At 41.5% G+C, this 25546-nt stretch overlaps 1 protein-coding gene and 1 long non-coding RNA gene across 2 annotated transcripts; one reads left to right on the top strand and one right to left on the bottom strand.

Annotated features, from left to right (window-relative positions):
• Positions 1–1972: 1972 nt before the first annotated feature.
• Positions 1973–15988, top strand: LOC131472649 (BTB/POZ domain-containing protein KCTD16-like). Its single transcript, XM_058650037.1, has 2 exons — positions 1973–3418; positions 14737–15988. The coding sequence occupies exons 1-2, from the start codon at positions 2596–2598 to the stop codon at positions 15186–15188; spliced, it is 1275 nt and encodes a 424-aa protein (XP_058506020.1). The 5' UTR covers positions 1973–2595; the 3' UTR covers positions 15189–15988.
• A 6469-nt stretch (positions 15989–22457) lies between these two features.
• Positions 22458–24641, bottom strand: LOC131472779 (uncharacterized). Its single transcript, XR_009242124.1, has 3 exons — positions 23726–24641; positions 23459–23640; positions 22458–23369 (listed from the first exon to the last, which is right to left on the bottom strand). It is a non-coding gene; the product is annotated as an uncharacterized LOC131472779 (long non-coding RNA).
• Positions 24642–25546: the final 905 nt, after the last annotated feature.

The raw sequence follows: 25546 nt of genomic DNA, 5'->3' as shown, positions 1-25546 counted from the left end.
GATTTAGGCTCTTGAGTCCTGTCCTTATGCTGAAAGCAAATTATGTTATGAACCTGCAGAAAGCAATTTGTGGCTGTATTTCGTTTTTATTTTTTTTTGCTGAAGCTACTCTGTAAATTTTAATTCAAGAGGTTGCAAAGCCTTTGACTGTAATTACAGCACATACGGTTATTCTTACTTCATGTTCAGCGGGGACACGTATTGCATTACATTATTCATGCTGAAGTTGTATGAAATTCAATCCCTTCCAAAAGATAGACTCTAACCTGAGAGTAGTGCATACACAGGAAATAAAACAAAGACAGGCGGCAGGGAAATTGGCTCTAATGGGAGGATGAGCAGGATGAATAAGAAACAGGCTTTATAGCACATATGGGAGGAGAATCCTCCCTGAGCAGGGGCAATGTAATGAACTCCAAGTTTTACTGTCAAACAAGCCCAACATGTAGTGTATTCAGAAAGTACACTGAATGATGTTATATGTTATTTCCTATGTAGAGGTAACTTAACTAAAGATTATTAATAACATAAACTGTAAAAATCATTAAATGAGATGAGTGCGGCTATGTTCACTGTTGCTCCATATCCCCACTGTTTGAATCCCACTCAGTCCCCTGTGGCTGCTTAGCAACCCTTCACCAGCACAATGTACACTGAATTAACAGGGCAAAGCGTGACCACTGCCTCCTCCAAACCACGAGTCAAGGGTGCTCTCCCATCATCAACGCCTTCTCTCAGCACTGCAGCAATGAAGGCCTCTGATTTATAAAAACCTGGCACCAGAACTCACACACAAACAAACAAGCTGAAAGACAAACAAACAGTCCGAAGCCCAGTGTTATATGATATCTTTAACGATGTAGCAATGATGATGCACTTTTGAAATATTGTGCAGCCCTAAAACAAACCATCTAATGAGAAAACAAGTAGTCCCCTTGTATTTAGAGCACCACAAACCACTGAATGGCAATTTCTCATTGACACCCACATCCCGTTTATACTTTAAACAGCTGGTGGCCTACATATACAGATGATGACATGCAATAGTCAAGCCTTTAATTCAGCCATGCCTCTCACTTCGACCAAACTGGATTTTCCACCCTACAGTGCTTTGGTGTCACAGTGGAATACAGTGATGGCTCCATGACAAATTCACTGAGCAGGCACTGAGCAATAATGTACAAGTCCCAAACCCCAATCCTACTCATTGAGGACGGCTGCTTCTTCATTAATTCCTCCCTCAAAAACTGTCTAAAGACTGCAAAGAAAGTAGAATTTACAGTGCATGTGTTACCAAAAACAAACTCATGGAATATTATTTACATCCCAGTGTAAAATAAAGTCATATGAGCCGGTGCAAGGCTTTATTTTTAAACAGACCCTGTTTGAAAGTGGATAGCAGCAAAGGATGGTGAGCTGAGATCTGTCCATGGTGCTGAAGGAGGATTTCACTCAGTTAAATTGATAATGAAAGGATCGATTTTCATATTAAGTCAAATAGTTGTGGGTGAAAGAAGTGATGCTGTTTTTTTGCCAACATGCTCAGTCTGTCAATTTTATCTAAATGTATTAAATGTTAATGTTGGCAGTTGTACAGAGACAGAGTTAAAGAGGAGGAACTATTCCATATCACCAGCTTTGTCACTGCCGATGGGCCTTTGAGCAAGGCATTGCCATCAACCCTCTCTCACTCTCTCGGGATAAGCCTGTGCACTGAGAGCATTGACATGTAAATGCGAAAGCCTCTGGGAAGAAGGAATTAAAAATCCGCAACGCTCGGATGTTAAGACTGCATTAGACCTGAATCCGCTCCGCAGCTGCTCGCCTGGATCAGCATTTGTTGTAAATCAGCACAAATGCATGGAGTCCATTTTCTGTCCATCTCCTGCAAATGTCATTTTCCTTTAAGATGATGTAAGTCATCACTTCACGGGACGATTCTCTCTCTCTCTCTCTCTCTCTCTCTCTCTCTCTCTCTCCCTCTCTCTCTCTCAGAGCAGCATTATCTCAGCCTTCTGTCGGACCGAGCGTTTCCGCTCTCAGCAGTTTGGAGAGATGGGTGCGCACCAGCGTCCCGCTTTCGTTCCTGTTTCAGCAGCATCCCATTTGTCAGAAGCGACGCTCAGTAGCATGAAGGGATGCACGTCCACGTTCCTCGCTCAGTCTGACTGATGAGCGTGAACTCGAGTCCTATTCACAAAAAGAGGTCGAATCTTTCCACAGAAACTTGAGCGGGAAACAAAGCGTGTGTTTACTTCTTTTCATGGAGGGGAATCTCAGACTGAAGTGGGGATTGTATTTCTCTGAAGTGAGCCGTCGCTGAGGATGCGAGAAACATGATGCTGATTGCGATCATCGAGCGGATTCAACGTGGACGGGCACATTTACGCACTGGGTTGGAGGGTTCACTTTAGGGCACACACTGAAATTGTTTGTATTTAGACAAAGGTTGTGAGGAGTGCAGCCTTAATCAAGACTGTGCTTTGGGACCTGAGAGCATCCACATCATGCAGCTGCATCCCACATCCTGAACTCCTGGGACATTTGTGCGCTCTGTGATAGAGACTCAGATTTCCTGCAAAATCTGGAAGAAAAATGGCACTGAGCGAAAACTGCAAAACGCAGCCTGCAAAAGAGCAAAGCTCAGTGCAAATGCCTCCATCAGATGTTATTGAGCTGAATGTGGGAGGGCAGGTGTATTACACTCGCCATGCCACCTTGGCAAGCTTTCCAAATTCCTTACTTGGAAAACTGTTCTCTAATAAGAAGGGCTCTTCAAATGACTTGTCCCGGGACTTTAAAGGACGTTATTTCATCGACAGAGATGGCTTTCTGTTCCGGTATGTATTGGATTACCTTAGAGACAAGCAAGTTGTTCTCCCTGATCACTTTCCCGAGAGAGGGAGGTTGAAACGAGAGGCGGAATATTTCCAGCTGCCAGATCTGGTCAAACTTCTGTCCTCTGAGGAGTCAAACCTCATCTCAGACGAGTTGAACTACAGTGATGTGGATGATGCGTCGCAGGACAGCGATCAGAGGTTTTACCCCTCTTACTCCCTGGACAGGAGGTACGGCTACATCACGGTGGCTTTGACAGGCGTTCGTGCGGCCGGAGGCAGAGAGAGTCTCATTGATGGTAAGGCCAAAAAGTTACCACGGATCTTCATCAGCAGCAGGATCGGCTTGGCGAAGGAGGTGTTCGGAGACGCCCTGAATGAGAACAGGGACACGGACCGACCACCGGACCGGTACTCCTGCAGGTTCTACCTCAAGTTCCGGCACCTGGAGAGAGCTTTTGACATGCTGTCAGAGAGCGGCTTTCACATTGTGGCCTGCAACTCGTCCCTGACTGCGTCCCCCATCGGCCATTACGCGGATGACAGGGTCTGGTCCAATTACGCACAGTACATCTTCTACCGTGAGTGAAGATTTACTCCCACATATTATACTTTCAAGGGTGATGTGAATTAAATCAGAGATTCCGACCTTCACATTTAATATAAACAACAGGGACATTAAACATAAACATCACCTGGTGTCAAAGTCATAAATAATAAAGGTGTCCCTCCCCCTAAACATATTCATATTGTTTGGTTTATTGAACTGGACGGAAATGAAGAAGCCTATAAGATGAGAGGTGATATATTTTACTTTTTCATGCAAAACTCTTTGTCTGGCTCAGTCACACCACCAGGAGGCATCGCAACATCCCCTTCCCACTTGACTATCCACATATACCTTGCATTGGCTGACTTTAAATTTCTTGCCCAGGGGCTTAAATGGGAGTTGAGTCAGAAGGATGCTGCACGCGTCATGCGTAAAGTAAACATGGCTTATTGCTCAGATTTCACAGTGGGCAGCAAAAATACACATGGATGCCACTGCAATGTCATAATTGTTTACTCAATAAAAAAAAAGTCTTTAATTAGTTGTCAATACGGTTCATCCCTCTCTGCACAGGGAGGAGTTGTGCCATATGGCCAATTAAAAAGCACTTTGTTCATTATCCTGACTTCTTTTTGAAGAGCTGAGGAAAAAGCAGTTGGAGGGTAAATAGTGGAGGTGCAGTGCTGAGGAGAACATAACATGCATTTGGCTTATGATTAATCAATATGGTTGTTAATATGGGCTACTTATAATAATGGGGTCTGAAATGACCTACGATAACATCCAGTTATTCCCTGAGTCATTCAGCAGCATATGGCAATGAGTTGGTTTCAAAACAAAAATCTTTGATTTTTCATTGTTTAATGTCACGTCAATAAATGTATACTTACATATTGGAAACAAGAGAGTTTCCTATTTTTGATGGAATTGCATGTGTTAAGGGAATATTCAAATGAAGCTTAAACATTTTATTTACAACATCTGTCAGAAAAATCGCAATTAGATATTTTCTTCATATCGTGCAGTAGGGAAGAGACATGTACACCACGGAAGAAAAAAAGTTGTAGTTAGCGAGGAGTGCACACGAGGAGAGGAAAAGAGAGAGGGAATTTATGGAGGGAAAGGAAGCGAAGAAGAGCAGATGGAGGAGAGTGGCTGAGCACGAGGGATGAGACAGTAAAAGTTGCATGAGGCCTGGCCATGGGGAGAAAGAACTGAGGCAGAAAAAAGGAGTGAGGAAGCGAGGAAGAAAAATAGATTAAAGCAACTATCAGACAGGAAAGATCATTGAGTTTGAGGGAGAGGCGTGGAAAAGGTTTTGGGTGTTCAGACTCGGACACAAACACACACACACACACACACACACACCTGGTTTTCGTTGAAAGAGAGCAGACAAGGTGAGGGTGAAAGGAAACTCACACACACACATATATATATACAGTGAGCTTTATGAGATGAAGGCCTTGGCAGAGTGATGGATAGACATGTCAAAGGCAGACAGACGTAAGAGCCTTTGCTTTATAACACAGCAGCCTGCATCCACTTTTAAAACTCATTCTGTAACCTGATTCTGAATGTGGGGCAGTGTCTGGCCCAGGGCAGATAGATAGTCCTAAACTAAGAATACGTGTAAGTGCACCTTTTGGACTAAAGGGCATGAAACAGATGTGCAGAATTGTTTGTTGTTTTCAGTCGAGCTTTTCTCTCGTTCCTCTTGTTCAGCCACATATGGAGTCAAACAAACAGGCTGGGTTTGTTGAGTTAGTGTAAAATGAACAACTCAGCCTGGTAGCAGAGCAAAGTCAGAGACACTCTTACAGCCTGTCAGTTCCTTAGCATCATTTCTGTTGCCTTTCTTGTTCAGTGCATCAGTTGTTTTCTACATACTCCACTGGCTGTCAGTGTTAGTGGACTTGAGTTTCCAAAAATACCCATAGATACTACAGATAATTCTGCAGTGTGGTGTCATCTACAGCAACAGTGAGGGGATTCATTTATTCCTTCATAAGGTGTGGACACTTACCCACTCCTGCCTGGCTGGACATTTGCTCTTGGTTTCTCCACAGACTAAAACAAATGATTCTTTGCGCAAAGGGGCATTCCACCCAGGAGGCCACAGTGTCCGAGCATCCATCACGAACAGGAGTTTCATCACTTGATGGCCATGATAAATACTTCACAATTAACCGGGTATGACTTGTTCACCCTTCAAATAAACAAATGAGCCAGAGAGAAAAATTTATCAACACTAATACAGAAAGAGTATGAAAGCTCCTTTCTGCCAGTACAAGAAAAACTAAATATCTTTGGTAATGTTTTGTATAAATAAAAAAAAATGTAGGTCAACTTTATAAGCAGAAATTGTTTAGCATGATAATTAAATTAGATTTTTGATTGACAGTGATAATGTTATTATTATTAATAAAATGATTAACAATTCTAACCTTGAGGCTCGTGCCGGGGCATGGTCTCTTTATTGCCAATTATCTCTGGGGAAAGAAGAGGGGAGAGTCTTGGCAAATTTAAAGGCAATCTGCGATCCTAAAATATTTCCTCATCTCCAATCATCCACTGGAAGTGCCATTTAGAGAGATTCATGTTCAGCTATTTTTAAGCGCAATTTGAAACACCAGTCATATTTTAACCGAGCGCCAATTGCGTTTTAAAATAGAGCAGATATCAGCTCATCATTTAGCACAAAGTCCCAGCGTAACCTGCTGTGACATTACAGCCCCCACATCACAGAAGCAGACCAAATCATCAGGGAAAGTTTCCTATCTCATATTCTGAAAGAGACGTGCAGAACTGTCACCAATGGGAGACACAAACAGTAAAGATGGAAAATGATTATGCCAGTCAGTTGTGCTCTGTTAATATAACTCTGCAGTCTTCATTTGGACTGTGAATGAGATGATGTGCAGCCATAATGGCTCCTGAACAATAGCCACAAGACGGCAGGGAGAGACGGGGGGGGGGGAAAGTAATCAATTGCTTGGGTGTAATGGAGGCAGAGATTGGGCCGTCTCCTGGCTCTCAGAGAGCCTGGTTGGAGTCTGGATGGATTGGCAGTGCCTGCGAAAGATGAATGCGCCCCCAAGAATAACTCATATATGCCCTTAAGAGCATCTGGGCAGAGGAATTGTCAGAGGTAAAGCACAGACATGTGTGTTTGCTTTTGCCATAGTTGCAGAGCTTCGTGCACTACATCAGTTTAAGTAGACAATCTGACTCACCTTGAGAGTAAATCCGGGTTTATTGAAAAGGTGCAGATGCAAAGGGAAAATGTAGTTTCTGAAATAAATCATTCCTTGAAGCAGCGAGTTCTGAATTATGATGGACCACGCTGATGTTTGTTTTTCTTCATGTTTCAGCTCATTTACTATAAACAGTTTGCTGCTGCTGTTTGTTTTCTAAATCAAGCTACTTCAACACTTCATAGTGTATGTGCAACGACATACTGTCTGGCTGCTGACTCGCAGATATGTTCCAGTGTCCTTGAACACACCAACAAAGAGAGTTTCCACAGTACTCCCCTGCCTCATTACTGAGTGATGATAAGGCAATTTTGACAAGTAACTGCACAGACGTTGATGGATTGCCCATCTCAAGCATTCTGAAATGTGGAACTAGTGCAATGACTCTTATCATGAAGCATTTAAAACTCATATCATGTTCATTTAAAAACAAGAAACTTAAACTTTGGCCAATATATAAGTAGAGTAACTTGTGGCCCTGTTTCTTTTTGCGGCGTGCAGCTGTGGGAGAACAGGTATAACAGCTCTTACCCTCTGACATCTAACACCGTGTCCCCCCAGAGACACTTAATGGCAGCCTGGATGGTGAAACTCCTCACGTTGTGGGCAGAGCTAAGAAGGTTCATGTCTTCTATTGCATGTGGGATTAGGTCGATTTGTCCCAAAGATCTGATGTAATCTCAGTAAATGCTGAGGAATTTAAACACAAATCTTGCACCTTATTAAATTGCCCCTTTTTCCATTTAGTTTTAGATCTTAGAACTGTAACAGTCAGTTGCCCTGGCTCAGTTAAACTCAAACTGTATTGCAGAATAGAAATAAATGATCAAGAATGAAAATGAAGAATTATGCACAGACACTACTGAAACAAGCTGGTGCATCACATCAGTGGTTGCAGATATAATCCATCAAATAGTGTTTGTATGATTTTGATTGATTGTAGTTATTTTGTAGGCTGGAATTGGAAGAAATGCAAAAAGAGTGTTGGAAGAGATTAATTGGTAGATTATTTGTGGAAAGTCAGAGTTTTTGCGTGTGAAAGTAATTTTACTTTTGTTACCTGCTCTGAAAATCCTCCTTGTCTGCGAAAGGGACAAGGAATTGTCCCCCTTCTTTCATCCAGTCTCCTCCAGACAACATTGAGGTGTTGACAAGATCTCAGTGATGTCTTCCCGCTCTCTCCACGCCTCATCTTGCTTCATCATTTATTGTGCAGTGAAGGGGTATGGTACTGGGTCAGGGGACAAGCCTACAGGGAGAGGCCGATATAGACATTTCAATCTGTCTGCGTTATGTGTATATCACTCCGTGAGGGAGAGACTCAGTGGGCAGCCACCCTCTGACTGTGGGAGGGGACGGCAGCGGCTTGTCATTAACTATCACCCAGTGAGGCTGTCATTCTTTGATAATTTGGGTCGAGGCAGTTTTTGAGTGACGAAGAGATGCTCTGTGTCCTTGGGAAGCTGCATGGTTCACCCGGACTTTACTCCTCCCCAGGTGTTTCTCTAGCCTGCGGTGAATGACGCTTGTTTTGGCACAGTGCACTGGCGAGGTGAAGGGAACTGATATTGACAAATTCAAATACATATTAGAGACATTGTCATGGAAAATAACATTTACATTCGTTTATGACTTATCTCAACATACACATTCCAACAGACATTATTGTAGTTGGCTCGAAGTGATACTTTTACAGCAGATAGGACAATCTTGTTGAAATGGATTTTCTTCTTCCTGTAAGGACAGTCACTGGCCTTGCAAGGCAAGACATTTTCTGCTGCAAGGACACATTGGCCTAATTTGTGAGTTAACAAGCATGTAAACTACACTCCTCCTGAGGCAGAGGCAAAGTAAAAAAAAAAATATTTGTGGAGCTGGATATAGGAGCTGCAGAATGAAAGACACATCAGAGCATCTGCACTCAGATGAGCTTAACTCTGTAACACCTAAGCCTTTTTTTTTTGCTTATTTTACCCATAAAAGGGCAAGAAATCCAGAATAACCTTCAATATCTGGCAGTTATTTACAACTTACTGCATGTTTAAAAAATTTATTAACAATTTAAAATGAAGAAAAACAAAAAGGCTTATTTAAAAAAAACTAAAACAAAAAACACTGTACATGAACACCAGATTTTGCATGTTAAATTGTAAAAAAAAACATATTTAAAATAACATTTGTTTGAGATTTTGTCTCAATTTACAAAAATAGGCCAAATAATGGAAACTATGTACATGCGTTTTTCCAACTCATTCCTCGATAGTGACAAAGACGCTGATTCGCCGGCTACCTGCATCGGCGAGAGGGAATTTACCGTAACACGTTGGGTTTGACTTCTCAGCTTTCAGAAACCATTAGCGATAGCACAAACCGTCGCATAATTACGGTAATGCAAAGTGCTCAAAGGGTGTCAAAGGGTTGAAGCTGTAGTGTGGAACTTTTAAATATATATATATTCACTACATTCAAACTATTGTCAAGCGACAAGGCTGCATACAGAAGAAGTGGATTGTACTGCATAATAAAAAAATAAACCCGGCTGTTCAGTAGAGCTCCACCATCAACTGTGACTTCTCACTATTACATTTTTAAAACACTGCACTTGTATAGAAAGAGTCACAAATATCTGGGCATATGGCTTGATATCGTTTGAAGAAATGTTTTCCCCTAGAGGCAAGAAACAGAATTGTACAGTGCTCATTATTATGGTGATGTGATTTACATGCATGCAGCTTTATCTCTTCTTCAGAAACTGGACTGTGTAAATCATGGTTTTGTAATAAATGCTGGCTCCTGCACTCACCGCTGTATTTTGTATGAATCTGTAGGTTGGTTGTCTGTTAACCGGAGGAGGAAAATGCATATGCTGATTTTTACTAGCAAGGCCTTGTTAAATAAACTTCTTATGTATATGTCTAGAGTCTTATAATGTCACATCAGCAACTACAGCACCAGGTCTAACACTTGACTTTTCCTAAAATGTTCCTAGAATGAACTCAGAATTCGGTAAAACTGCTTTTTCTCCTTCTCTGCTCCATAGACATGGAATGAGCTGCAAAACACTTAGACACTGCCTTCTTTAAACACCTTCAAGGGCTTTTTTTAAGGACCATCATGAAACAAACATCCAAGGGGCTCGGATTAAGGATCTTGTTGGTTTGGCCTGTATACTTCTGTACTTTACTTTATTATGTCTCTCCTTTAACTACTTCCTTTTACCTTTTATATTCTGTTGTGAGTTTTCTATCTAAAATCGCTTTGTCTCTGTAAGTATTTGTAGTATTTGTGCTGCTGTATTGACCAGGACTCCCTGGAAGAAGAGATGGGACCTTCCTGGGTGATTAAAGTATGAATAAAAGAAAAAAACATTAATGTGATCATCTGATATTGAAGATTTGAGCTCCTCCAATAGATTGATAGAAACGTTATTGTCCTGGAAGGAACGAAGCTATTTTTCAGTGTGTAATACATGTCAAATCTTCATTGGCGTGGCAATAGAAGCAGTGTAAAAGACATAAGACGCTAAATTAACAATATAAAAATGAAGACTAAAAGGACAGACCTCAACAACATCAGAGGCACTTGGCATCCGTCCACGGTACTCACACTGTAAATCCCTGTCTAGCAATAAATCGTCCTGAAGTCTGACAATAAGGAGGTGGAGATTTCTTGCCTTGCATCCACAGACCTCTGATTGGTGTGCTCAACCGAAGGTGCTTTAGGAACACACATTTGGACAAATAAGAAGCAGGTAATGAAAGTAAATATAGCAGACATGTTTATTTGAGAAATTCAGACACTTTCTGTCGGAAGCAGACAGCCTGTGTATAAAATGCTGCTTTGACTTCAACACTTATTTGATTTATTTAGATTATTATGGGCACAGTTCATGTCACTGTAGAAATTCAAATATGATAGGCAGACAGCTGCAGGGCACTCAGGTCTGCATACAAAACTAAATTGTGTTACGGCCTTTCTGTGCAATAATACAATAATAACATGAAACTGCTGATTGTTTATTTTTGTTTATTTATTTTTGTCTCCCAACTATCAGGTCGTGCCAAGCCTCTCTCAGGTTACATGTCTGAAGCACAGAGCTGCTCTTTCCTTAAAAACAATGAATCACCAGACACACAATACTGAGTCAGCATTGAACACACTAATGTCTGCCAAGAAACTCAATGGCAGTTTGTCACTGCTCACTGTTTCCAGTCCCCCATCATGTTCATGTTCTACTCTCCTGCTACTTGATCCATCCTTCTTCTACCACTTTATCCTCCACATGAGGGTCACGGGGGGACCTGTGCCAATCTCGGCTGACATAGGGCAACAGGCGGGGCACACAGTTCAGTCCATCACAGGGCCACATACACATACAAACAACCACCCACTCTCACACCTTTTGAGAGTGGGGGGGTTGAGAGTCTCCAAATCACCTAATCTCCATATTGCATGTTTTTGGACTGTAGGAGGAAACTGGAGAACCTGGAGTAAGCCCACAAACACGGGGAGAACACAGGGAGCAAACTCCATGCAGAAAGGCCCTTGTTCAGACTGCTGCAAAGGCAAGAGTGCTAACCACGACACCAACCGTGTGGCCCGCCTGCTACTTTATATTAATCTAATAACCAGTTGAATGAACATAAGACAGACTTTTGTTGGACAAACATGGAGGGGGTTTGAGGAAACCCCATGTGACACGCCTGCCTGCTCCCACACAGAACTGGACCCTCCCTGTGCTATTCATGAGAAGTGCAGATACAGCTTGGGTCTGGTCAGAGGGGCAGCTCGCTCCAGTCTCTTAATGTGGTTGGAATATGATCTCTCAGAGAGACTGTATGGATCTGAGAAAAACACAATGCAATCAATGGCTTCCCTGAAAAGACAGCAAAGTGTGTTATGCACGGCCAGTTGTTTATGTGCACCACAGAAGGACCGGGTCTCTTGACAAGGTTCTTAGCGGTTTCCTGGCTCTGACAGGGCCATCAAAGCTGGATCGTTCATTCATTCATTCATTCATTCAAGTCAAAATTTGACGTCACCCCTAAGATTCTGAACTCTCATTGTGAAACCTTCAAATTGACAATTTGGACACATTGAGGTTTTGCAAATGGAAATTCACAGATGTCACCTGCAAGCACACTCCTATTGAGCGAAACTAGCTGTCAATCACACCAGTGTCTACTCAAATGGGCCCTGATTTATTGTCCATTTGCATCTAAATGGGAACTCATTAAATCCTCAGGAAAATGTTTACAAATCAAGTGATGGGAAGGTTTGTTTTCCTATAGAATTACAATTTAACAGACGTACGGCCTGCGGGCCAGAATTGGCCCACAGGATTAATCTTTACAAATCTAATCATAATGTGAAGTAGCATAATTTATAGTCTCAGAATCATATAAATCTACTGTGATGGTATAAATGGTAATGCACATGTGTAAATGGTCAAATTAAGCATAATATTCTTGAAATTGCACTTATTTTTTTCAGGAAACGTCCGGTTGTTCATAATATGTTTTGTACGACAAAGGGAAAAAAATAGGAGTTCTTGTTGTTTATATATATTAATATTAATATAAATATTATTATGCTATTATTTTACTGGTCCGGCCCACTTGAGATCATAATGTGCTGTATGTGTCACATCCAGGTTGTCCTCAACTGGCAAACTGGAGGTCTATATGTACTTTTTATATATGGTCTATGGTCAGAGCCAAGCCACTTCCATGTTTGGAAAAAGCTACAGCAAAATGAAAGCGCAGGTGCTTCTCAGGCTGTCAGTGGCTTCCATACAATTCATTCTCCCGCATAACCTGAGAATGTTATGACGTTATCATTGGGTGTTGGCTCGCTTCGTAAACGGGTTGCCCCGCTGGACAACAGCATTCAGTCATTTAGAAACAATTCACAGCCTCCCTCCCTCTCTAAAGCGCCTGCATCCATTTGCCTTGTGCTGTTCCAGCTAGATTCATTTTTCTGTGTGGGGAAATTGGTGCACTGATTGGCCTCTTTACCCATGGATTAGCCATTAAAATGCTGTTAGTGAGTCTCCCACTATCAGCCCAATGCAATCATCACACCAGAGATAAGGCCGTTATTACAGTGTGCACAGAGAGGTTAAAATCCCCCTTGAACTCTGTTCAGTATAAACCAGTGCATGCACTAGATGGAGGTAATGGACAAATGATTGTTCCCTCTGAGATATTGACTGTGTATCATTACATTGGAAAAAGCTATTAAGAGGTTTTTAGCATCTGGGTGCCAAGTATTTTTTTTCTTCTTCTCATACACCGCTGTTTATGCTACAGCAAACAAAGCAGTTTTCAACCTGTTTGTTCATCCTAATCAGACAAGTTCAAGAATATTTTTGCAAATAAAACATCTACTTTTTTTTTTTTTTTAAATTGTCTTCGCTTGAACACGTCACAGTGCAGTACAGAACTCCTGGTTCCTAATTAGCAGTGAAGCAGGAGGACATGAGATGAGATAAGAAATAGGCACAGGCCATTAAAGTCTTCTGCTTGTTCTTGGTTCGCTGCTCCTCTACTTTGTGACAGGAGGTCAGGACACCTGCAGGGTCTGCAGGTACATCTATTCACTCCACTCTTCAATGACCTGGTTCTGTTACTACCCAAGATTTATTTTTTGCGTCTACCTTGCTTTTTCTGACCTTAATGCCTCCCTAAAGGCAGAAAGCAAATTTGTATTCTTGTTTGACTGAGTGATCCGAAATAAGAAAAATACTGCATCACCTCCTTGGTACGCTGGTTACATTTCGAATAAGAAACTACGATGGAAAAGTGGATTGCCTTGCGTCCTGACAAGCGTTGCCTTGGGAAATGTTAAAGGTCTTTTAGGGAGACACAGTGAACAAGTCACTGGGTTCTACTTATAAGAGGATGCAATAGGCACATTCTACCAGTATAGCTCCTTCAAATTTTAAATGTCTACGCCAATAACTTGCCAATAGCCACCCACATGCAGGCATTAATTTAAAGATATACTGTATGTATGACATTGAAACTGCTGCAACAGCATTCGTCAGCATTTGCTTGGTTAGTCCAAGTGTGTCTTTTGTTTAGTGGTGGAATCTGTCACCACGCAGACAGCTGGCTCTTTACAGTCTCTCTGCAAAGGGAGAAACCTCAGTTGACAGACGTGCTGTGTACAAACACAAATATACACACTTAAATCCGAAATCAAAACATTAGAAGTACAGCTAAAAGAAGCTACAGCATGCATGCACCATAAAAATAAACGGATCTTGCTCAAGCAGAGCTGAAAGGGCTGCTCAGACATATAAAAGTAGGCTGTCCCACAGCTTGGAGGTCACCACCGAAAAGCTTCTATCAAACCTGTTTTTTTTTAGCTGTGATCTTGGCATGTTTGGTCAGATGATGTCCGAGCTCTGAAGCCTAAAGAGCTCTGTCAGATAAGAAGGTGCCATGCCATTAAGACTTAAATCGTTTAACAAGGCTTCGGAGCGGAGGAAAGTAGATCTGGGAGAGAGTTTGGGGCACACAGCTAACGGGTTTTAAACCACAAACATGCATGCATGTGTTATGTTTACACGTTGGAGCAATTAAACCTCCAACAGTTTCTATCTGGCCTGTATTACTATGCCGCGGTATCAGTTTGACCGCGTCCCAAACTCTCTCCCAGAGCTCCTCGTAAGTGATCTAACAACTCAACTCAACTTTATTTATAAAGCGCTTTAAGCAGCTGAGACAAAGTGCTGTACATGAAAATAATTAAAACAAAAAGTAAAACAATAAAAATACTAAAACAATAAAAACAATAAAACAACAAAAATGTTAAAACAATAAAAACAATAAAGATATTAAGAGAATAAAAACAATAAGACACTTAAAACAAGAGCAGAGTCTCATGTGGAGTTGAAAGCCAAGGAATAAAAATGGGTTTTAAGATGACGTTGCATCCACTTTACTCCTGGGGTCTGTGTCATCTTATTTGGGACTGACAGGTCCCGACACCCTGCACCTGTCAGGCACAGGAGTCATGTGTGTGGTGTTTTTGTGCATATGGTCAGAACAACTAGATAAGTGTGTTTTTGTGTGTGTTCCTCACACAGGTGGGCCCTCGAAGTGGTCGTCCTCTCACTGTGACTGCTGCTGCAAGAGCCACAAAAGTGAGCACGAGGGTGAGAGTGGTACTTCCTTAAATGACCTCTCAACTTCCTGTTCTGAGACCCAGTCGGAGGCAAGCTCCCCTCAAGGAACCGTGATCCGTGGCCCGGTGAGACGGCAGACAAACATCCAGACGCTAGACCGTCCTATGCCTAAAGGACCAGCTCATATGATGCAGCAGGCAGAGATGCGCCGCAAAACTGACATGCTCCGCGTGAGAACCTTCGGGGTCCGAGATCGAGAGGCCGCAAAGAGAAAATCGAACAAGGAGAAGATGACCCCGCAGCAGGAGCTGGCGAAATGCATCCAGGACTTCCAGCGTATAAGAATTCCTGATCGCTTTCCAGAAAGGAAGTATATGTGGCAGTCAGAGCTCCTGAGAAAGTATCGTCTCTAAGTGTGAAGCGTGTGAAGAAAGGAAAAGAAGGGAGTTGGCGCTGTTTTGAGAACGTTTGAGTCACATTCAGTAAAGATTACTGACTGCATTGGCAATAGACCTCATGCTCTAAGACACACACTGTACTAGTAAAAAAATCTAAACTTTGGCCACTTCCCCTGCCAGCATGACTAGAGGAGTACTCAAAGTACAGGGCAGCGTGAGTCATTGATTTGTCAAATATGCACAGTGTTGTATATGTTATGCACATGCGTAAATCAGGTTACTGCTGTTGGGGCTTACACCGCTAACCTTGTTCTCACTTCAAAGAGCTGGGAGCCAGGCGCACAAAAGGCGACGACTGAATCACAAGTTGAAGCAACAAAGCAACCTCAGGGGCAAAAATCATTTCAATTCATCCAACTACCACATAATGTATGTGTAACTGCCCTCGATAGGTGTTTTCTTTTTCCCTCCAATGGATGTACCCAGATGGTGCTGTGAGTTAGCGATGGAATATCACAATACTCCACTGATAACACATATACTTATACGTACGCTTCGATAACAGCACTGCATGTCATTTCACCCTTAGCATAAATATGCAATATCAAAAAAAAAACTTCCATTCACTGTTAGGTGTGAAAGTGTAAAAATGGTGAGTTATGACTGAGACTGATTTCAATGAGCAAAGCACCATCTCTTTGTGAAGGTCTGTGTCTCTTTACTGTATGTGTTGTATAGACCATGTTGTGTAGCTAGAATTTAATGCCAATGGACTTTAGGTGTGCAAAAAAGTTAATAAATGGGTCACAATTGTATCTATTTGTTGATGTTGACACTGAAGTTTACTCTAAAAGCTTTAGGAGGAACATACTGCGTGCCCTGCAATGTTAGTCAACAGAGGTCAGCAGAGGTGACAGAATAGTTTCATTGGAGCTAAAAGGTAAAAACCTCTTGTCATGTTACCCTCCACCGTTACCAGTCCACCACTCACAAAACTGTGTTTAATCTATCCTTCCTCGTTTATATTTTAATGTGAACCTCTTTGTCTTGAGAGAATCTTAAGGAAACGGCAAGAGAACTTTAGTTGTGCATCACAAGGACCATTTATAGAGAGCACTATTTTTAGCAAACAAATTTCTGCAGTGTTGCCACATTGCATCTGTTAGGAGCAAGGCTTAGGGACTGGATCACAGCAACTCCCCAATACAGCCATGTGATAATAGATGAAGACGTGTGTGTGTGTCTCTCTCTCTCTCAGGACAGTGAGTGTCCTCCAACACGGCCTCAAAGGAAAAAAGACTTTGTTACAGCTTGGTCATTTTTGACAATACACAGATGTAAGCAGTGACATGCACAGACATTTGAGGGGACAGGGGCTCAGGTCAAACATTGACACCTTTTCATCATTATTGATTGACAAAACAAAAGTTTTTTTGTTTAACTGCATTATTACACACTGTTACTTGATAATTGATTTTATCAGCCACATAAATGTATTTGAATGAAAGAGTTAAAAATAAAAAATATATATTATTTTAATATATTAATATAAGTATTTTAAAGGGGTGCACATCCATGAATGTAAGTATTAAACAAACACTACTGTAGCCCTTCTATCTTTATTAGCATTAGGACATTCACACAAATTTATGCCAGTAATTCTGTATGAAAAAGTCACCAGTCCACAAACAGAGAGTTGAAAGAAATGGCAGACCTTCACGTCTCGACTTAGTTGCTATTTAACTAAGAAGAGACATGGGCAGGATGTGAATGGACCTCTAGAAAGTCGTAAACAAGGACATTAGACTCTTAATACCCCAGCAGAGAATAAAATAGCAACAACCTGGAGGGGGGACTGTAACATAATGAATTAGTCAGGGATATAGTGGCCAGTCTTGCTTTCCACCTCTCTGCACACAGAGCCATATTCTTTCTTCACAGCCTTCATTCAATACAAACACAGTAAGAAATAATCTCCATTTGAAATCGAATTTCCTCTTTCCCCACCTTTGAAACCCAGATCTACTGTGGATGACATTTAGCCCTACATCACATCAGAATTCTAATAGCCTGGCCTGGCCTGGCCTATGGCCTGCCACATGACCTTGCTGGCCTATCCCACAGAAGCGCCTCAACACAGCTATTGCCACTCTGCTTTCCTGACAGATCAATAGCCTCAGATCCTGGCCTTGGCCCTTCAGTCTTTATAGAAGGTCGATAACCAACATCCTCCTCCTCTCGGATGCAAAGTAACATTAAAACTTCAATCAGAAAACATCATTGCCACAGCTAGCTGCCCTTAATTATCCAGCAGGGTTGCCTGCAGGCCTCACATTTCCCACAACGCCTTTCTTGAGCATGAGACAGGCTTGACAGAGTGATTACAGTGCTTGTATAAGAAAATTAATGCAAACCCCTGTGTGGATTCAAGAGCGGGAGAATTACCCGGCTTATCAGATACGAGGTGACCAGAAAATTCTGTTATTCACACATGGAACAATAGGCGTGATATAAAACCAAGCAAACAAGATTCCGTTTTTCATATGCTGAATGAAAGGATTAGTTTTTGTATTGTGTGAGGGTTGGAAGAGACTGTAATTTACTTCCCTTTGTGTTGCAAAACCAAGATGATAACTGGTTTTATGATTGCAAAGAGTGACATTCCCAGGATTATTCCAATATGCACTTTTATGAAGAAAGACGGATAATGATCTCACAGCCACTAAGTCCGCTTTGCCCAAAGGGCGCTTATCTTATGATTAATTGTCACAACTTATGGACACGGTTTTCCCAGTGGCGTCACTTCATATAGATATTTGTGGAAAAAAAATTAATAGCTTATATGGTTGTTAACAGTAATTGCCCCCCCCCCCCCCTCCTTCAAGTAACATTGTTCTCTCAGCTGTGATTATAATAAACCTACATACTATGCTCTTTTCTCGGGAGCCTGCAGGGACGTAGTTAGAGAAATATGAAGCCAATTTACAGCCTCCGTGTACATTTGGGTCTTACTCTGGCCTGATTCTGCCAAATCCAGTGTGCAGAAATACCAGTGGAACAGATTACAAATGAATCCAGGAGAAAAAAAAAAAAGACAAAATCCCACTGAATGTCATCACCCTGTGCAGGAAATTGGGAGCGATGTGGGACTGGGACTCCACAGCAAGAATGCAAATAAAGGAGAGGAGGACAAACACACATGTGGACACAACGCAGCCGTACACCCAGAGACGTATAGAAACATAAGCATCTGAGCTGCTCAAGTCAAAAATACACTCATTTATTCATCATTCCTTCTTTAAAGTCTTTATAAAGTGTGGGTATGAAAAAATAAGGGATGGTCCACCAAAATTGTAAAAAGAAACAACAGACAAACAAACAAACAAACACACCCAGATTATATTTTGAGGCACAGTATAATTTCGTTTGTGATTCTCAAAGTACTATAATATTCTTATATTTAAAAATTCAGTGAACTAACCTCTTTCTAAAACTGAAGTCCCAGTTACACTGGAAATCTGACAGGCGTTGCTTTGAAACAACAACTCACTGAAGAAACTGTAGACAGTCACTGCAGCCCTGTCAATTATTCTCCATCACAGAGAAACAGAGAACTGACTTCCAAAACAAGAGATGTGTGATATTGATTTTTTAGTTTTCTTGGCACCCACTCATCCTGGGTCTCTCTCGCTCTCTCTCTCTCTCTCTCTCTCTCACACACACACTCTCTCTCTCTCTCGTTCTTTCTGTGTGTATGTGAGTGTTTGTGCGTGTTAGAGAGAGATACTACATTAATGCCGTGTGACAATTACATATGACAAAAAAAAAGGTATTAATATAAATAGAAATGTATAAAAATGCCAAAAGAGTGAGCTTATGTTGACTGCTAATATAATGCATTCCCGACCCCTTACCCTAACAATTACCTTAACCTAACCTGATCCTACCCTTAATTCTAACCCTAAAACCAGGTTTGATCCCAAGAACAGCCCTTTCTGTAACAGAAAGTGAGGACCAATACCTGGAGACTTACTCTGACCTTAACCATAACTACTAGTGGCATAATCGTAACCCTGACCCTAACCTTAACCTAAACCTAACCTCAGCCTAACTTTAAAACCTACCTTAAAACCATAAAATGTAGTCATTTACGTTATGGGGACTTGATTTTTGTCCCCATAATGTGACTGTGTAAACAGATTTAGGTCCCCACAACATAAGGAATGCCACACACACACTGCAGAAGTGCTGCAATGTGGTATTTGTCAAACTCCCCTTCTGTTATGATTTGCAAACCATTCTCATATTCTTTGTGTGTTGTTTTCCTAAAGAATACCTGATGTGGATCCTGTGGTGACTGAGGTGTTGTTCGTTCCGTTTAGTAGCTCTGATCCTGTTTGGCAGGTGGTGTTTATCTACAGCTGATCTCACACGCACACACACACACACACACTGTTTGTATTAAAACCGTCTTTCCTCCCCTTTTACCTCGACTTGACACACTTGGATTGGATCTCTTAACTCTCCACATGTTGCACCCAGAAAAGGAGTGACACAAATGATAGAGCTGTGGTTCAGATTGTAATCAGTGTTACTGCCACGGCTAAGCTTCAGTTCAGCTGTGTAGGAAGATTGTGCCTCAGAACCACACAAGTAAGCCCTTTGATTGTTGACCGTGATGGAGGGTGACTAATTAACATTGCCCTAATTTGAAAATCAGTAATTCTTTGGTTTGGATGTGGGCTGTGATTTAACACCACAATCACACCCAATCACCCAGGCTCTTAACGTCTGCAGGATTATTTCTGAGTTTGTTGCCATGGCAATAAAATTCATCCTATGGTAGTGTTTCCACAGGGTAGCGGAGGATTAGATGTGGTGTCAGACATCTGTGTCAAATCCCTCTCCAGCCCATTTCAGCTGCTTGTCATGTTCTTAGATGACAGATCACGTCCTGTCACTTGCAGACGTGGCGAATGTGTCACAGCTCCATTAAGTTTCAAACTCCTTATACCCGACTTCCTTTCCGCAGGTCTTGGCCTCCAAGCTTCCTGTCCCTCCCCCCTGAGGTAATATGGTCTTCGAGGTAAATACCATTTGTTTTGTAGCTTTCCAATGATGGCTGAATAATGGCTTGAAGTATGTGGCTAAATGAGAGTCTGAGCCCGGGATGGGAGTAATCTCGCCTTTCTCCCTGAGCTGTGACACAGGCCAATAGAGATTAATGAGTGCAGGGGTGTTTACACTTTCAAAGAGCCAAGACAAACAGCATCTGCTTAGCTTTGTGTTGTTTATACTTTCATATGCTATTCACCAGCCCTGAATGATTGCACTATATTAACATACCAGCAACGCTACACAAGTTGTGTTGAAATGTAGCAGAGAATGTGAGTCTTAATATTTCATTCAGAAAAGTATAATGTAAGTACAGTATATAATGATAAACAAATCTTCCCAAAGGTCATTTCTGTCATTTAAGATGTGCTGCTGCATGTGCAAGTGTTCCTGTCTTGTTCATGGTTGACAGCTGAGACTAATTTAGGATTGGTCAGCGAGTGGTGAGCCAGGACCTTGATACTGCAGCTCCACCCCACAATCCTATTGTACGGACTCAGGCTCCAAACGGCATCACCAGTGCAAGACTGCAGCATCAGTACCTGGGAAACATTGGCAAACATTGATTGCTTTTGAATAACTCTTAGTTTTAGATGCTGCTCTAACAGGGATTGTGAAACTTGATATGCGAGACCCCAGACCCGTCCTAAACATGTCCGTAAAAGATTACCTCCCCACAGGAAGTAGAAGTCCGAAACAGGAAGTAAAGTCTAACATAGTCCGATCTGCACAAAACTTGATATGCGAGTCAAGGGACCTTCCTTAGTTTTTAAATGTCTTTGTTCCATATAACACAAATCATTAAAACCAATTCATTTTGTGGACAAAACAAGACATTTGAGAACATCATTTCCAGGTTTGAGAGACAATGATCAACATTTTTCCAAGGAATTGAAAAAAAATTGATTAGAATACAAAAAAAAAAAAGAAAAACAGCCCCCTTCTCCACAAAAGCACCATCACACAACCAAAATGTCGGTCATCTCTTTTTCCTGTTGAATTCATGATGCACTGGATTCTGAGACTGGAAGAATAGTCTCCTCGCCCCTCTCTCCAACTTGGGTCACCAGTGTTTGCAGCTTGCAACAAGCCACTGACTTCTTTGTCTACCGCTTGGTTGTTCCAAGTCTGATCTTTACTTTGGGAAACATCTTGTACATCTGTGCCTCACACTTTGGTGTTTTATTTAACTGTTGAATATTTACCTGCACTAACGTGTGGAGCGTGATCTGGCTGTGATTCATCACATCACCTACCTGAGGCTGAGACAGTGAGAAATATTAGCATTGCATGTGTGGCTGCTCATATTGCTGCTGGTGTTAATGGTACTGCAACACTGTTCAAATAACTATTTTAATAGCACTTTTCAAAACAACTCTACAAAGTGCTTTCCATAGCAGAAAAATAAAACCTTTAAGCGTAAAATGGTAAAGACAGAATTAAAAGATAAAATGAAAAGCCAGATGAAATAAAATAGTAAAAAAAATGTTTTAAAGCAAAGTGGTCTAATGTTCAGTGGCATATTTTTATGCATTAGCCATTTTAGTGTTAGTGGCTAGAAGTGAGGAAGTTGTGAGATGGGGGCAAGTAGCGGCATCACCATCCACTGTAGCATTCCCTGCTTTAGAGTCCAATTTATTATATTCCCTTGCACAAATCCATACAGGGGACCAATCCTCAATGTTGAGTTGTTTTTGCAACTGATGCCGATGCACTCTTGCATTTAACTGCATCTGTGATCATTGTTTGAATGCCAGCAGCTCCTCAGGGTCAACACAACTTCTATCCTTAATCTTAATACACAAGTTGGCATTCAGAGTTCAAGGGTCACATTTTCTTTCTACCAACAATTGGAGTAGTAATACAATCGTGATCTTAAAACTAGGAGATCTGGTGAATATAAAAGTAAAAAATGTTGACATCTATGATTATACAGGACCTGCAGGTTTGAGTTTTCTGGTTAAGATCAACCGAACACTTGGAGCAGTGTCAAAAGGTGCCAAGTCTACAGTAACAGGTCAGTGCAAAATCGTATTATACAAAGAACTCCACATCTTTAAGTTCAAAGCACGAACATATCAAAATAACACTCATCACGGAATCACTGAAAAAATACAAGTCAACCATAAAGTTAAGAACAAAAGTTTTACTTGATATAAAGAAGGCAATAAATACAAGTTTTTGGGTCGGTTCATCTTGGACGAGGTCATCACCGCAGCCATCCAGGACGGTCGTGGTGTCCAACATGGACTACAGACACTTGTTCGCCGAAATAGCTAGTGTATGGTGAGGTGTTAACCCTATGCTCTATCAAAAATCTTACTTTGGGCAAGCCATGAATTCCTATAATTTTAACCAGCTGCCAGCTTCGCAAATAAGAGGCAATTTGTGTTTACACGTTTACATGATCAGGGTTAACCACAAAGCTCCAGACAGCAAGTCAATCCAAGAAACAAATCAAATAACGAAAACTAAATGAAAAAGCTGCAGCTACTCACTCCTGCTACAAGAGGGTACTTGCACAACAGTCTTTAACATGAAGCCAAATTCTGTCTGATTTTCTAAACATCATGACTCCTGGAATTCAGCTTTTTCAGGTTTTATTTCAAGTTGTCGTATCGAAATATAAAAAGTTTGAACATTTGGCCCAACTTTCACTTAAATAATCTGAGTTGTCTCTCTGCCAGGTTTGTGTCCTCCTAAAGAAAATAAACGCACTCTGAACCGGCAACCTACAATCCCCTTTATGAAATAAACTATGCAGGATAGCCCTGCAGGATAGCCCTGCATCCCTAAGGCGAGTAACGCATAGTTTTGCAGGGGAAGATAAAAATCCCCTGCTGGGAGGCCTCCCATCATGACGCGCAAAAAGACTATGAACACAAAAAAGTTCAACTCCTTTAGAGGGAAATAAACTTGGCAGAGTGAGACAAGTCAGCATTAATATTAAATTAATAGGTCAGTGGGGATGGGAGGGGTTAAAGTCCATTTAAAAAAAAGAAAATCTCGGTGACCATGTCCTGTTGGGCAGAGTGACGTTGCAGCCATTGAGGGTGTGTACAGTTTGGCAAGGTCCAACATCTAACAAAAAATAAAATAAATAAGAGTCAGCACACTTTAGTATGAAGTAAATATGGATTAAACATTGAGTACCATCTGAAAGAACGTACCTGAAGACATCCCGTAGAAAAGATGCGTCATCATAGAAGCGTCGGTTCATCTTGGGCAAAGTCCTCGTCGCAGAAGGGTCAGTTCATCTTGGGCGAGGTCATCACCGCAGGACGGGACTTCTCCAGGTCGTGGTGTCCAACATGGAGTCCTCTGATCCAGGAACGTGCTGCAGCCTTCATCTCTTCAAAACAAGGAAGAATTTGATAAGTCACAAGAAAAAAAAAAAGAAGAAAAAAAAGTAAGAAAAACAAACTCAGGTAGCTCACCTGGTCAAGTGTGACAGGTCCTCACATCCAGTCAGAGCTCACCGATGGATGCCCTCCCTAACCTATACCTGCCTTTCCTGTTCTACACTGACAGTTACAAGCAATCTTTGCCAGCCATTTGGATGATGCTAACCCCGATGTCTTGGTTAGCTGCATGAAAAACTATAAATCTCCCAGTTGCCCAGACAAACGTTCCTTCCGATTCCGTAGCTTTGCCACAAAAAGGTCCTCTGCTAAAACCCTCATTTTGCCAAGCATGAAATCAATTCCACTTTCCTGTCCTCAAATCTCATTTTCTCTCCATGCAGCCTTTCAACAGCCATTGCTGTTGTAACATCTGCAAGAGGCAGCAGTTTCATAATTCAGAGCTTCTCATGTGTTTAGCAAGACGTGGCACCAGAGTATTGACAAAGCAGACACCTGAAAATGCTTGACTCCAATTTAAACAAATGCTTCACCATCTACAAGTGATGTGATGTGATTTACACTACAAACCTGTCCATTCCAATCCTTTGTTTCGGAGGAAGATAAACGCATATCATGACAGGCTGAGTCACAAAATCAGATGGATCCTTGTCTGATTTTGGAAACTGCACAGCCATGGTATGCCACTCAGTCAGGATCCGTGGCCAGATTTCCTCACACACACAGAGAAGAAGGGGAAAGACGAAATGCCTTACCATGTTACGAGTCGACTCAATTTACCTCGTTCTCTGTTGCGTGAAGAAGACCCAGCTCATAAAATCTTGACTGATTTAAAAATTGAGCAGTTAAATCACTCAAACATCGATGGTGTTGGGTCATGCAGAGAGCTTGCGATCTTTTGCATGGTTTCCCAAACATTTAGAGGTCAGGTTACTGACCCCAAGAATGTAAAATTCAATGATTTTTGTCCTAAACTGATGAACCATTTGAGTAAATTAGATCAAGTATTTAAAAGGTGTTTACATTGTTAGTAGTCTAATGACACTTCTTACCCAACTCATGAAGACGCAGTGAATCAGGATACAGCTACCTTTAGCAGATGCAACAGCAGCAGTGGGTGGTGGAAGGCTGCAGGGAGAAAAAAAAATGATATGGAGACAAGTTGGAGGGATCATTTAATGCATAGCTCAACAAGAGTTAAAGCGGAGAGAAACTTTAGGGAAAGTCTACAAAAATCAGAGGAGGAACTTCACCAAAACATCTAAGAGATAGCAGTTTCTCATGCAACCAACCAAGACATTGGGATTAAGCATCTTCCTAATGACTCTACATGCTGCCTAAATTGTGGAATTTGAAAGAAAGTCATGGGTAATAACGGACTACAGACACTTGTTCGCCGAAATAGCTAGTGCATGGTGAGGTGTAAACTCTATGCTCTATCAAAAATCCCACTTTGGGCAAGCCATAAAGTCCTATCGTTTTAACCAGCTGCCAGCTTCACAAATAAGAGGCAAGACCAGTTGTGTTTACACGTTTACATGATCACTGTTAACCACGACGGGCCAGACACCAAGTCAATCCAAGAAACAAATCAAATCAAAAAATTCATTAAAAAGCTGCAGCTGCTCACTCCTGCTACCACAGGGTACTTGCACAACAGTCTTTAACAAGCCAAATTCTGTCTGATTTTCTAAACGTCATGACTCCGGACAGAATAAAGGTTTTAGTTCAAGTCGTCGTAGCGAAAGATAAAAAGTTTGAACATTTGGCGCAACTTTCACTTAATAAATAATCTGAGTTGTCTCTCTGCCAGGTTTGTGTCCACCTAAAGAAAAGAAACGCGCTCTAAACCTGCAACCTACAATCCCATTTATGAAAGAAACTATGCAGGATAGC

The sequence above is a fragment of the Solea solea genome, chromosome 14 (assembly GCF_958295425.1).
Source record: "Solea solea chromosome 14, fSolSol10.1, whole genome shotgun sequence".
Lineage (NCBI taxonomy): Eukaryota > Metazoa > Chordata > Actinopteri > Pleuronectiformes > Soleidae > Solea > Solea solea.
This window is presented reverse-complemented; position numbering and strand designations above follow the sequence as displayed.